The following is a 15,141-nucleotide window of genomic DNA, read 5'->3' as shown; positions in this document are numbered from 1 at the left end:
ACAGATTTCCAATCAGACTAAGACAATTATTTTTAGTGTGAACACGACCCTTATAATCAGATTCTGAAGAAAACCTCAATCTAACATAGTTGGCATTTTAAAAAATACACTATTTTATTCCTCCAACCCATTAAAAAATTCCTCATTTATTCCTCTATTTGCAATATATCAATATCTACTTATACATAATATAATCATGTATGTACACTACAATCAATGAAATATTTAATATATGGAAATCTTTTACATAAATTTTTCTCACAGTCTTTCTCCTGATGTCATTTTCTGAAAATCCACAGGAAAGCTCTATGTACCGATTAATAAATGTTTTCAAATGGAAATATAACTCTAATTAGTACAAAAAATACCTAAATCTAAAACAATTATTTTCCTATTTTGGCATATCTATTTTAATAATTTGCTCTGCGTTTATATACACCAAATGTTTTCCAAATCTCAGAAACATCTCTACCTGGTGCTTTCCCCATACTTGCGGCCCAGCAGCATTTTTCACATCACAGGCACTATGATTTTTAGTTTAAGTTTAGTTTATCAGGTCAAGAGAACTCACAGCTCTATGAAATCAAACACTATATATTTGTATTTAGGTAAGTACTTTAATACTATTTTATGTACCTCACCTATTATGTCTAATTCTCTAGTTCTTTGTTTCAATTTTAAGTCAATAATAGAGAGTATAAGAGCTCAGAGTATATTCTGAGGTAAAAGTAAATCAACCAAAATCTAACCTGTGTTCAGCAGAGGCATGGCAGATGTAAATCAGAATTAATTCTGTTTCTCTTTTATGTCTGACAGGGTAGCTTTGGGAGTGAAAATTTTTATAGTTCTTAAACATTTTCTCACTTATTCTGCACTAGTCTTTTTCTGCCTTTTCTGTACATGATTTTCCCAAAATAAATGTACTAAATTTACTTCCACTGCACTTATTATAGAGGAATTCTTCAATCCTAGCTCATTTTCATGAATCACTGTCATGGGATAAAAGTATTACGGTAGCCATGGTTTTGTGAAACCATCTTCTCCAGCAGAGTTTTTTAAAACAACATAAAACATATAATCTAAAACCATTTCAGACTGTTCTGTCTACATGGAATAAATGATGCTGAAATATCGTGTCCCAACTCATATTTTGAAAGGCAATGATTCTCTTTAATGTCACTAACCATCCCCTTCTATGGGTGGGTGTGTTGGGTGTGTCTTTTAGGTATAGCAGTAAGAGGAGAGCAAGGTATTCCTGGTCCACCAGGCCCTGCTGGACCTCGAGGGCACCCAGGTCCTTCCGGACCACCAGGAAAACCAGGCTACGGAAGTCCTGGACTCCAAGGAGAGCCAGGGTTGCCAGGACCACCAGGACCATCAGCTGTAGGGAAGCCAGGTGTGCCAGGACTCCCAGGAAAACCAGGAGAGAGAGGACCACATGGACCAAAAGGAGATATTGGACCAGCTGGCCTACCAGGACCCCGGGGCCCACCGGGACCACCTGGAATCCCTGGACCGGCTGGAATTTCTGTGTCAGGAAAACCTGGACAACAGGGACCCACAGGAGTCCCGGGACCCAGGGGCTTTCCTGGAGAAAAGGGTGCACCAGGAGTCCCTGGTATGAATGGACAGAAAGGGGAAATGGGATATGGTGCTCCTGGTCGTCCAGGTGAGAGAGGTCTTCCAGGCCCTCAGGGTCCCACGGGACCACCTGGCCCTCCTGGAGTGGGAAAAAGAGGTGAAAATGGGGTTCCAGGACAGCCAGGCATCAAAGGTGATAGAGGTTTTCCAGGAGAAATGGGACCAATTGGCCCACCAGGTCCCCAAGGCCCTCCTGGGCAACGAGGACCAGAAGGCATTGGAAAGCCAGGAGCTGCTGGAGCCCCAGGCCAGCCAGGGATTCCAGGAACAAAAGGTCTCCCTGGGGCTCCAGGAATAGCTGGGCCCCCAGGGCCTCCTGGCTTTGGGAAACCAGGCTTGCCAGGCCTGAAGGGAGAAAGAGGACCTGCTGGCCTTCCTGGGGGTCCAGGTGCCAAAGGGGAACAAGGGCCAGCAGGTCTTCCTGGGAAACCAGGTCTGACTGGACCCCCTGGGAATATGGGACCCCAAGGACCAAAAGGCATCCCGGGTAACCATGGTCTCCCAGGCCCTAAAGGTGAGACAGGGCCAGCTGGGCCTGCAGGATACCCTGGGGCTAAGGGTGAAAGGGGTTCCCCTGGGTCAGATGGAAAACCAGGGTACCCAGGAGAACCAGGTCTCGATGGTCCTAAGGGTAACCCAGGGTTACCAGGCCCAAAAGGTGATCCTGGAGTTGGAGGACCTCCTGGTCTCCCAGGCCCTGTGGGCCCAGCAGGAGCAAAGGGAATGCCTGGACACAATGGAGAGGCTGGCCCAAGAGGCGCCCCTGGAATACCAGGTACTAGAGGCCCTATTGGGCCACCAGGCATTCCAGGATTCCCTGGGTCTAAAGGGGATCCAGGAAATCCCGGTCCTCCTGGCCCAGCTGGCATAGCAACTAAGGGCCTCAATGGACCCACCGGGCCACCAGGGCCTCCAGGTCCAAGAGGTCACTCTGGAGAGCCTGGCCTTCCGGGGCCCCCTGGGCCTCCAGGCCCACCAGGTCAAGCAGTCATGCCTGAGGGTTTTATAAAGGCAGGCCAAAGGCCCAGTCTTTCTGGGACACCTCTTGTTAGTGCCAACCAGGGGTTAACAGGAATGCCTGTGTCTGCTTTTACTGTTATTCTCTCCAAAGCTTACCCAGCAATAGGAACTCCCATACCATTTGATAAGATTTTGTATAACAGGCAACAGCATTATGAGCCAAGGACTGGAATCTTTACTTGTAGGATACCAGGAATATACTATTTTTCATACCACGTGCATGTGAAAGGGACTCACGTTTGGGTAGGCCTGTATAAGAATGGCACCCCTGTAATGTACACCTATGATGAATACACCAAAGGCTACCTGGATCAGGCTTCAGGGAGTGCCATCATCGATCTCACAGAAAATGACCAGGTCTGGCTCCAGCTGCCCAATGCCGAGTCAAATGGCCTATACTCCTCTGAGTATGTCCACTCCTCTTTTTCAGGATTCCTAGTGGCTCCAATGTGAGTACACCCCACAGAGCTAATCTAAATCTTGTGCTAGAAAAAGCATTCTCTAACTCTACCCCACCCTATAAAATGCATATGGAGGTAGGCTGAAAAGAATGTAATTTTTATTTTCTGAAACACAGATTTGAGCTATCAGACCAACAAACCTTCCCCCTGAAAAGTGAGCAGCAATGAAAAAATGTATGTGAAGCCTCTCTTGAATTTCTAGTTAGCAATCTTAAGAAAACCTTAAAGATAAGGTTTTCTCCAATATTAAAAAATATCACCAAAGAAGTCCTGCTATGTTAAAAACAAAAAACAAAAAACAAACAAACAAAAAAAATCATTTAAAAAAAAACAGAAATAGAGCTCTAAGTTATGTGAAATTTGATTTGAGAAACTCGGCATTTCCTTTTTAAAAAAGCCTGTTTCTAACTATGAATATGAGAACTTCTAGGAAACATCCAGGAGGTATCATATAACTTAAATACTTGAATATTCAAATTTAAAAGACACTGTATCCCCTAAAATATGTCTGATGGTGCATTACTCTGAGGCCTGTATGGCCCCTTTCATCAATATCTATTCAAATATACAGGTGCATATATACTTTTTAAAGCTCTTATATAAAAAAGCCCCAAAATATTGAAGTTCATCTGAAATGCAAGGTGCTTTCATCAATGAACCTTTTCAAACTTTTCTATGATTGCAGAGAAGCTTTTTATATACCCAGCATAACTTGGAAACAGGTATCTGACCTATTATTATTTATTTAACACAAGTGTGATTAATTTGATTTCTTTAATTCCTTATTGAATCTTACGTGATATGATTTTCTGGATTTACAGAACATTAGCACATGCACCTTGTGCCTCCCATTCAAGTGAAGTTATAATTAACACTGAGGGTTTCAAAATTCGACTAGAAGTGGAGATATACTATTTATTTATGCTCTGTACTGTATTTTTATATTGCTGTTTAAAACTTTTAAGCTGTGCCTCACTTATTAAAGCACAAAATGTTTTACCTACTCCTTATTTACTACGCAATAAAATAACATCAATAGATTTTTATGCTGAATTAATTTGAAAGCAGCAATTTGCTGTTCTCAACCATTCTTTCAAGGCTTTTCATTGTTCAAAGTTAATAAAAAAGTAGGACAATAAAGTGATGGGTGGCTTTTACAGTTGTCATGGATATGTCCCTATACTGGGGATGCATCTTTATTCCCACAGACCCAACCACTCAGTGTTGACTGTGAAGAGGTACCCACAAAACCACATGCAATCTGAGTCAGGGTCAAGGGCTGATGACTAGGGATAGAAAAATGACAAAATCACCCCAAAGTTGTAATTTTCTCCTGGGAGGAAAGAAGCAGGTGACAGAGAAATATGCAGTTTGAACAAATATTCTGCAGTTACTATTTATTGCCTTGACAGGTTTTTAGTTATAATATTTAAAATTGTTTTGATGGCCTGAATTACATTTTAAAAAGGCAAGCAATTTTTTTATGTCAATCAAAAGGCAACACTTTTTCCAAGCTGAAAAATACTACTCTTGAGCATCTATCATCCTATTAGTTTAATCAGGACAATGTGGCTCAAGTCACTGAGGTAACATACTATAAAGGCATTTATTTATTCCTTAGAAGCAATCTTGTGTAATCCAAGCAAAGCTGTGATTGGAAAGGTAAAACTCTGGGCTCAAGATTGGTGATATCTCTGCCCTCACTCTGGGTCAGCCAGTTTTGTTCCTTAAGCAACAAGAACAAAATTTCTGCCGGCAGACATTTTGCCCACCTGTCTATAACTACTACACTAATGGTTACAAGTCACCAACCCTCATGCCCAGGCCATGAAAAAGCAAAACTGGACTCCAATTCTAGGGAACTCACAGAATGACCCTCGTGGCAGGCATGGTAAAGGAGAGTATAGCAGCACAGCTTGGAATATGGGCAATTATAGCCATGAAAGAAGCACAAATAAAAGGACCTCTGAAAATGTAGTCAGAACCAACTTTATAATAATATTTAAGCTCAAATTAAATCCTAAGTAAGATACACAGCAAAGTACCTACTTTCCAGCTAATTCACTAGACAAACATAGCTTAACAAACACGTATTAGAAGGCCCCTCTTCACAATACTTACCCTTAAAAGCTGACATTTTATAATTGTGTTGTATAGCAGCAACTATATCCTTCCAAAAATCAAATGTTTTTTGACCATTGTTCTGCTGAAAAAATAATTCCAAATGTAACAAATGCAATAATCCAGTTTTTAAGCATAGTGAACAATGCTGGCAAACAATGACAATGCAGACAGTCCCTGACTTAAGATGGTTACACTTACAATTTTTTTATTTTATAATGGTGCAAAAGTGATGAAGATTCAGTAGAAACTTAACTTCAAGTACCCATACAACCATTGTTTTTCAATTTCAGTACAGTATTCAATAAATTACATGAGCTATTCAATACTTTATTATAAAATAGGCTTTCTTTTGATGACTTTGCCCAACAGTAGGATAATGGAAGTCTTCTGAGTATGTTTAAGATAAGCCAGGTTAAGCTATGATGTTCAGTAAGCTAGGTGTATTAAATAGATTTACAGTATTTTTGACTTAACGATGGGTTCATCAGGAAAAAACCCCATCATAAGTTAGAGAGCATCTGTATTACTATATTCTGATAGAAGTTTATATTTTACAAAACATAATAAAGTTATCATTCTTCTAAATGCGATTTTAAAAAGAAATCTTCCACGAAAATCACTGCTACATATACATATACATATCACTAAATATTAATATAGCTCATATAGCCCAAATAAAATAAAAATTTCCACTCATTATAAAGTCTAAAAATTATAGAATATTTTTAAACACAGCAAATTCACAGTGTTATATAATTTCTGGGATATCAGAATGTGTTATATAACATACTATGGCATCAATGGGACTAAGAAGACTGACGCCCTAAAACCCCAAAAGCTAGTTACTTTAGAATTCAGTGCACACTTAACCTGAATTTCAATATGATATGAAAGAGCTGCAAGTCTCAATAGAAGAGATGAATGAGGTTCCAAATCCAAAATGTAAATTGTTTTCATTAAGATTTTTTTTTAATCAGAAAGCAAATAAACATTACATTAAAATATACAACCCTATGATCCTTTGCTTCCTTGGAAATGTTAACCAGTGACCTATCTAAACAAAGACAGACTACTAGATATTTATATCTAATTATACAAGCTCCAAAATATTTAAAGACTGATACACTTTCCTTGTAGTAACTACCAAATGAGAAACTGACTCCATCTTGTGTTATTAAGATTTCTACAAACATACCCAAACTATTGCTCAATGGAAACTTTCACAACACATAAATGTAATTCTGATTCACAAATAAAGCATTACCTGTGCTCTATTATCAAAATGATAGTAATTATTATTATTATTTTGAGACGCAGTCTCGCTGTGTTGCCCAGGCTAGAGTGCAGTGGCACGATCTCGGCTCACTGCAACATCTGCCTCCCGGGTTTAAGCAATTCTCCTGCCTCAGCCTCCCTAGTAGCTGGGACTACAGGTGCACGCCACCACACCCAGCTAATTTTTGTATTTTTATTAGAGACGAGGTTTCACCATATTGGCCAGGCTGGTCTTGAACTCCTGACCTCGTGATCCGCCTGTCTTGGCCTCCCAAAGTGCCGGGATTACAGGCGTAAGCCACTGTACCTGGCCCCAAAAGTAGTTATTTTTAAAAGACATATGCATAAAGGAAAGTGATTCTGACATATAAATCTGTTTTATGTTCATAGGTCTTAAGTCCTAAGGATAAACTGGTATAACCAGAGATCTATTTAATCTTGACATACAGTACAAAAGAAAAAATTTATATTCATTAAATGATGCTCAAAATGGTGAATTTTTAAATTTCATCCAATTTTTCTGCTTTTATATTATTTAGAATGCTTAAAGACACACTGAATTTTCTTAATCACCTTTAACTTTTTTATTTTGCTAATGAAACTATTTATTTTGCTAAAGAAAATGTTTTGTCCAGATCCAAGTTCTGTATTTCTTTTCTTTTTCTAAACTTTTGCCCCCTCTGCTGGAGAATAGGTTTATTTTTCCTGAAAGAAAAAAAAAAAAATCACTGCTATTTAATTTTCCAAAAATATTTGAACCAAATTCACCATGTTTTTCTTTCCTGGTCAGCTCTGAAACCACAAAGAAGAAACTAAGCAAAATCACAACTCAGAAGCAATATATAATTAGGTCCTCCAATTTATGACTGACTACATATCATAGTTTTAAAAAATGAGTCCCCACTTACTTTTGTTAAATAGTCCACCACCCTGGCACACAGAAGAGCTCCTGGCAGGTCGAAGTAGTTGTCGTAAAAGTAATACTTTCCTAAAAAAGAACAAAATTTTAAACTGGGAACAACATAATGCTGCATGTATGTGAAATACTCAGGAATATGGCTGAAGGGACACTAGATTTTGTTTAATTATCTGAAGAAGCCTCCATTCCAATTCAAAGTAGCACCATTATTGGCTTTCATTGTCTTTTAAGAAAGATTTAAGCTCTGAGGGCACCACAAGAAAGTTAAAATATGATATCTAGAAGTTAAGCATTGTATTCGAAGATATTTTAGTCATCTTAAAGAATGTAAAAACTAAAAAGAGTATATGCAAAAAATAAAATAGAATATGAAAAAGCCGTATGATGTTATCTATGTCACTGAATTTCAAAACAATCAATTTACCTGACCTTGGAGTACCATGAAGTGCTCCACACAATAGTGCTTTTTCAGATTGGTTGGCTGACCCCTCCTAGAGTACTGTATTCTATTTTTATGCCATTTAAGACAAATTTCAGTATAATGTGAAAAAAACTGGGGTGATAAGTAGAATATAATCATGCCATGTGAAGACACAGTGTGCTTAAAAACTGTAGAGTATACGACAGGTACATTCCAAGATTTTGTGGAAGAGAGGGATTTGGTTTATTCTGTATGACCTTAAGGTAGAATTACATTTGAGCCTTCTTTGGCACATGTGACTTTTGGATCTGCTGTCCCTGAACAGACACTTTTGATGACCCATGTCATATCCCCTTGGCCTGCGTCTGATTCCAGCCACTGCTATGCTAATAGCACCATCCCACCTTGGCACAACTGTGTCGATTCTCTTTCTCCCAAAGGCTCTGGAGCCCATGTGGCAAACTTCACACTTAGAACAGGTTCAGGAACCAGTAAAAGAATGCCCTGCTTCCTGTTCCATGGACAGACAACTCTGGGAGGTATTCTCTGCGCTTCTCCTTGGAAGTCCCAGTGGAGTCCAGCAAGCATTGTTCCTTCTATGTCTTATCTTCTCATTCCTTCACTCCTGACTACTGGGATCAGGAGTAACCACTCTGCTTTTGAGGGAACCCAACCTCATACAGTTCCCTAGAGAACACTTGATACAAAGAAGAATCGAACAGAACCAATAGGTAAAGCCAGATTTTACATTAATAATAATGTGCTTGAATACACCATTATAATCGCCTGATTTTGATTCCCCCCATCCTCTCATTTGTAAGCTATGTATATGAGGTTATGGAACACACTTGTCTTGTTCTTTAGCGTTGACTGGGCACAGTGTTCAGCATATTCTAAGCACTCAATAGATGTTTGCTGAATGAATGAATGAGTAATCCAATAATCAAATAGATTACTTTGGAATGCAGAAGTATTATAAGGAAATTAGAAGAAAACCATATGCAGAAGCCAGGGTTCTGTTCCTCTGAATATTGTTTTCTGCCTCTTACTCCTTCCTGTAAATTTATTTTAAAATGTATATAAAAAAATCAAAGTTTTCTTTCTGTTAGTTCACAAAATGGCTGTGCCAGTTTGTGTCCATTCCCTTAGTTAAAAATATTTTGGTTGATACAGTCTTCCTGTTTTTCATTTTTTCACAGCTTGAATTGTTAGGGGAACCTCTCAGGCTCTTTTTAATTCCTAAGAAAGGTTAGGATGGCTTTGCCAGTGTGAAGAACCAGTGATCTGGAAGAAAAGGAAGACGATATGCCATGTGCTTTTCTGCCTCTGCTTTGCTATGCTGTAAGACTGTATGACACTCCAGGACTCCCAAGACTTAGGACAGTGGGCAAAGCTTCCCAAGATTCATTAATCTGCACTTTGTCATATCGCTTGGCCTGACACTAGACTGATCCAACTTCATGGCCAGCTGTCTCAGGCACTGTTGGAGCAGGAAGCATCCCAGCATTGCCAGTTACATACCCTTGCTTTTCTCCTCCCATTTTTCTTCCTTTGTGGGTACTAATAGATGAAATTCAGTCTAAGAGTTGAACTATCGATTTTGAGTAAGGGTTGAGTTCTAATTAAATAATTCAGGGGGAACCTAATGAGAAGAGCTCATTGGTTTTCACCCACAATGCAAGAGGCTAAGGTCATTTGACTGTTGAACTTGGGCTGAATGTCCGCTGTGTGGACACAAGGGCTTGCTCAGCCTTGAGCTGTTAACTGGGCCAGGCTGCTTGCAATGCCTCACCCAACACCCAAACTCTGACACTATACCACATGAAAGCTTCAACGTCCACCTCTTGTGTAGAAGAGACAGCTCATTGCTAATGAAGTGATTAGTGAGCCCAGTTCAACAAAACAAGCCTCTGAATCAAGATCAAGTCCTATAACGATTAAGTTTTACACAGAGAAAAACTGCTCTTCAAGAAGCTACTACCAACCCTACTCCCTTTGTCTTAGTGGCCATGGTAGAATGGCAAATGAAGGACTGAGGGGAAGGGAACAATTTATGTTAACAAAGCTTCTTCTCACTTCTGCAAAGGTGGTATTATCTCCACTCAAAGATGAGAAAACTGATGCTAAGAGTGACTTAGTACCAGAGTCACTTTATCCAGCAAATACCAGAGCCAATATGATCCAGGACTGTTTGGCACTAAGCCCCTTGTGATTTCCACTAGACCAAGCTGTTTCTGCATAATCTACCATTTGGGGAAGATAAGTTCAAAGGGATTTGCTCTCTGGAGATCAGCTGGCAAGGAACACTGTTCTTATGTTAGGTCAACAACCTAAAAAGAGATTATCAGACAAGTTGTCATTAAACATCTCTACATCCCTCAGTGCTTTAAATTTCCTAAATGTACTGATAGGGAATGTACTTTACAACTCTGTTCTTAACTCTGAGGATTAATATACTTAAAGGTAGAAGAAAGCTACAAATACAGAATCAACTGGAGTTCCTGAAAATAAAGGACTTATTTGGCAATATTTACCAAAATTTTAAACCTGTATATCTTTAGAGCAAGTATACTTCTAGGAGTTTATCCTAGATATATGTATGAAAGTGCAAAATATACACTCATGAAAACATCACCACAGGCTTGTTTGTAATGGTGAAACACCAGATACAACATAAATGTCCATTGCTAGGAGCCTGATTAAATATATCATGATACAGGCACTGAATTGCAGAGCATCCCAGCATTTAGAAGAACTAAGTGTACCTAGTGTGTGTGTGCTGATGCCAGAATCTCCAAGATGTAAATTGAAAAGAGCAAGGTAAACATATAATTCCTTTTGTATACCTTTAAAAAATAGGACAGGAGTTGAAGACAATTACTCTTCCTTCTATTCATTTCAATAATATTTAAATTTTCTAAACATGTGCTGAGATTAATATTTAATGTAAACAAACTTTACCTGAGCTGTGGAATCACAGGCCATTTTTTTCCTTCTTTCATACTTCTCTACATTAAAAAAAACTCATATTATTTTTTAAAGGCATTAGCTCTCCCTCATTTTGCAAAAACAATGGGCCTCTATTATGTGTCACAACCTGACCACTGGGCACCTGGATGGGAAACACTTCCCTAACTAACCCAAGTAGGAACAGATAAACTCCCGGGACCATCCTCAGAAGGCTCCTGACCAAGTAAGTGCCAGATGAAGCTACTGATTCCAAGAGGTAGCGCTCTCTAGTGGGCGAAACAGTGAGTAAACAGATGTGTCTTACTGAGTGAATGCTCTTTTAGCAGCTGGGTATTTTATTCTTTAAAATACTCCGGATTCTTAATGAATTTCAGAGTGAAACACTTAGCTATGTGCCTGGCTTTTCCAGGAGAAGGGAAGAGCCTGTTTACACCTGCCAACATCTGGAGAGACAACAGCAGTTCTTGACCATCATTTGAGTAAAAGGCTTTCCTCCCATCTGACTTGATAGGTATACAAAGGCATTCTATATCTAACCCCAATGTGAAATCTTAGTTTCTCCTATCAACTAATCAAGAGCACTCATACTTCCTGACATTTTCAGCTTGCTATAAAAACAAACAAGCAAACAAAACAAAAATATCTCAAAAGATAGCAAATGTAACAAAGCAAACATAATAGGAACAAGGAGTAACTGCAGCTATTTTCAGGTTACTGTATTCTCTGAAGGAGAAAAGGTGCAATTCAATACTGTAGTGTGGGAGAAAACTGCAAAATGGTCAAAAAAATTAGAACAAATAAAAAAACTAATAATTAGGATTTTTAATAAGGTCTGTTTATAAAAACATTTAACTATTCCCTATTAATTATGCACATCTATGGCTATAAATCATTTCTGAAAAATCATTTCATGTTTACCCATGGTGAAACTCTTAAAAGGCGGTAGAAAATAAAAATAGTTAAAATCATCTGGAAAACAGGAAAATAAGAGACAAAGGCAGATGATACTAAACTGGCAGTAAGGAAGATAATCATAGAAAATAGGAGTGGTAGGTAATGTGAATGCGTGGAGAAATCAGAGATGGAGAAAGAAAAGTAAGGATTGAGGACAAAACAAAACTAATAAAGAATACAGGACAACTAAGGATTGTATTATTCCTAAGTGCTAATCTTTAAACCAGAACAAGTACAGGTAAAAGGAGTGCCAATAAAATCTTCTGTGAACAGTATTTTGAACCATCTGCCAAACAGAAGTCAAATACACTTGGAAAAAATACATCCTATTGCTATAAAGCTGAAGCTGCTCCCTTTGGCATCCTGCCCAGCAGGGGAAAGGGAGGTCTTCGTCCTGACATCAAAGGTTTAGGGTACAAAACAAACAGGGAGCGGATGGTGGAGCTGCCTCATTTGAGTCATACCTGAGCGGCAAGCCATTCCAGTGTCCGACAAGAAGTGCTTCCACTCTTTCTTGCCATATGCCTCTGCCAGCACCTCTGCAGTCATCATCTTCGTGCCATGGCTTGCCCTGATTTTGAGAGAGGATGCACATTGCTCAGTAATGGTTCCCTTGAATGCCTCTTCCTCTATCATTGTGACTGTTGATCCCTGTTGCCACTGGAGCTAACAAATACATATGTATTTTTTCTGTTTTCAACTGGGTGCCTCCCTGTTTAGGATTCTGTAAAGCATTTCTATGGACAGCTGTAGCACTTCCCCGCTTTAATCCATCAAGTAGCAGGTGATTAGGAGATACTCACTCTGAGGCCAACACTGGATAAGATACCACCCTTTTTTAGAGAAGTTGTCATTTAACTATACAAATAAGATGAACATACCTGGAACAATTAGAAAACAACTGTGTGGATTAGTGGGAAGCTGGTTCTGGCAGCACTAGAGAAAGAGCAGTAGGTACCAGAGTCAAAGCATGAGTCCACCGGGCCCATAGGAGGCACAGGAAGCACCTGGCACCCACGGGTGGATGATTGTGAGCACGCAGGACTGTGAAGACAAGATGAGGAGCAACCTGTCCACTCAAGGACACAGCATGGCTAAAACCACATAGGGAAATCGAAGAGGAATGTGGTAAAACAGAGCAACATGACAAGAAAGTAGGTATTTTCTGTACTCAAAATACTGCTTTTGTCCAGTTAAGAGAATCCTATGCTATAGAGAAATATGGTAGTTCCCCCCTATCCAGTTTTGCTCTCCCACAGTTTCAGTTACCTGTGGTCAACCTGGGTTGAAAAATACTAAGGGCATAATTCCAGAAACAAACAATTCGTAAGTTTTAAACTGCATACCATTCTGAGTTCTATTGTTATATTTTATATTTTCTTACTGTATCTATTAAACTTTATCATTGGCAAAGACATAGTACATATAGGGATATGTACTATCTGTGATTTCAAGGAACCACTGGGGGTTTTGGAAGATAATCTCCGAGGATAAGGAGGGACTACTGTAGTTGAAATGTTAATGTAGTTTATTATAGGAACCAGTTGAAATGTTAATGTAGTTTATTATGAGAAATTATAATGATTGATAGTATTATTCTCTTGGTATTATAATGTGGCAACAAAATAATATGAAGGAAAAAATAAATAAAATAAGAAAAGCAAATGGGGGAAAATCACAAATGGGCTCGTTTTTATAAAGGGGTTAACATTTTAGAAAGCTATATGTAAAGATCAAAGAATCCTGAATGGGAAATATGATCAGAGAAGGAGTCTACTATATTGGTTGAAAGAAAGCATCAAGGAGGTATGCTAATAAATTCAGGAGAAACTAAAGATTAGCCAGGACTTGGATGGAGAGAGACAGACCTTGTAGGAGGGGTACTGGGACAGGGACAGAGAGACAGAACAAAGAGAGAAAGAAACAAAATTGTAGAAAGCTTTTCATTCTTTTAACTGTGGTTGAACATAGCCAAGAACACTGTGAGAATCTGACAGTAGAGTTAAAGGTCACAGACAAAGCTGGATTTACACATACCCTATCTTTCAATGCCTGAGAAATAAACATGGAAACAAACTACAAAATACCAAAGGTGGGGCTACACCTGCTCTAGTTAGATGCGCCTTAGGGGAAGGTTGGGGGAAAGTGTGAAGGGAGTTTACATCATGCAAAAAGAATGATGCATCAAAACAGAGTACATATTAGGGGTCTGGGAGTTCTCTCCTTTGATTCTGATCCTGTTTGTGTATGTAATAAATGGTATAGCTTCATGGCCATGTTGACTTGCCTGTACTATTAGTACTGGAGAAAAAACAGATGCTCCTCCCTGGTGCCCTGTGAGAGACAGAGCAGTGATAGCAGCTGCTTCTGGACTGCTTGTCATACCCTTAGCAACAACTGAGAGGCTGGGCCCACTCAGGGAGGAGAGAAGTAAAGAAAGTCAGCCTGGAGTGTGGGAGGAGGAAGACGTTGATGAGACTTGGAACAGTCCAGAAAAACTTCCAAAAGGAGCTAGGACACAACATGATCCCTGCATGATAGGGCCAAATTTGGATAAATGAAGAAAGAGAGGGTGGTGGGTATAGACCACCAACCCCTACCCAATACCCATTCTTTCTTCCTTAACAAAAAGAATCCCAATTTTATTTTAGGCAGCTACACAGTCAGCTAAAACAGTATAATTCCTGGGCTCTTTTGCCAGAAGGGGTGGTCAATGAGATGTAGCAGGTTATAAACTTTCTATTGTATGTCCTACAAATATTTCTAATGAGGTAAACTTAAAGGAACTAGACCTTTAAATCTAATGCTCACAAATTCATATTTAAATGGCTTAAACAATTCATACAAAGACATGTAGGCAGACAATCTGTCATCTGATTAATTAAAATAATCATATTTAACCCATACTGTAAGGGTCATATGCCACTCAGTAATAAAGTGTCTCAGAGAAGGTAAAGTTTTGACTTCACAACTAAGTTTTATTACCTGAGAACAGTGCCATTATTTGCAAGTTTAAGGAAGTTCCCATCTTCTAGATCCAATGCCAAACCTTTGCAACTGAAATAGGAAAGTTTGATTATCAATCAATTCATATATTTAGCTAACCTAAGAAATAACAACCTATATTGTCCAAACATAATGCTAAAAAGGGATTCTGCCACCCAGGGGAATATGTTAATCACACAAGAATATCTAAGAACTGTAAAATTAAATATCTATCACTGAGAAGGTATAAAAGGAAAATTGTTATATAGGTAAACAAGGACAGCATATTTAGTTTGTAAAATCTTTAGGCTTTTCAAAAGATAAATCTAAAACTCAAAAGAGAAAAAAAGAACCTGAACATCACCCCATGA

General features: G+C 38.9%; 2 protein-coding genes across 3 annotated transcripts in view; one reads left to right on the top strand and one right to left on the bottom strand.

Annotated features, from left to right (window-relative positions):
• The window catches only part of COL10A1 (collagen type X alpha 1 chain), a 42,487-nt gene extending 35,958 nt beyond the window's left edge, over window positions 1-6,529 (top strand). Inside the window, exon 3 of the mRNA XM_009242173.4 lies at window positions 1,226-6,529. Coding sequence (XP_009240448.3) covers window positions 1,226-3,114 — 1,889 coding nt within the window. The 3' untranslated portion in view covers window positions 3,115-6,529. The remainder of the gene's footprint in view (window positions 1-1,225) is intronic.
• NT5DC1 (5'-nucleotidase domain containing 1) overlaps window positions 1-15,141 on the bottom strand; it is a 138,844-nt gene that overhangs the window by 116,458 nt on the left and 7,245 nt on the right. The window contains exons 3-6 of one of the 2 annotated variants that reach the window (XM_024249210.3): window positions 14,771-14,842; window positions 12,250-12,356; window positions 7,430-7,509; window positions 5,244-5,328 (exon numbers count right to left, since the gene is read on the bottom strand). In XM_024249210.3, coding sequence (XP_024104978.1) covers window positions 5,244-5,328; window positions 7,430-7,509; window positions 12,250-12,356; window positions 14,771-14,842 — 344 coding nt within the window. The remainder of the gene's footprint in view (window positions 1-5,243; window positions 5,329-7,429; window positions 7,510-12,249; window positions 12,357-14,770; window positions 14,843-15,141) is intronic. The other variant, XM_024249211.3, reaches the window with a different exon arrangement.

The sequence above is a fragment of the Pongo abelii genome, chromosome 5 (genome assembly GCF_028885655.2).
Source record: "Pongo abelii isolate AG06213 chromosome 5, NHGRI_mPonAbe1-v2.0_pri, whole genome shotgun sequence".
Lineage (NCBI taxonomy): Eukaryota > Metazoa > Chordata > Mammalia > Primates > Hominidae > Pongo > Pongo abelii.
This window is presented reverse-complemented; position numbering and strand designations above follow the sequence as displayed.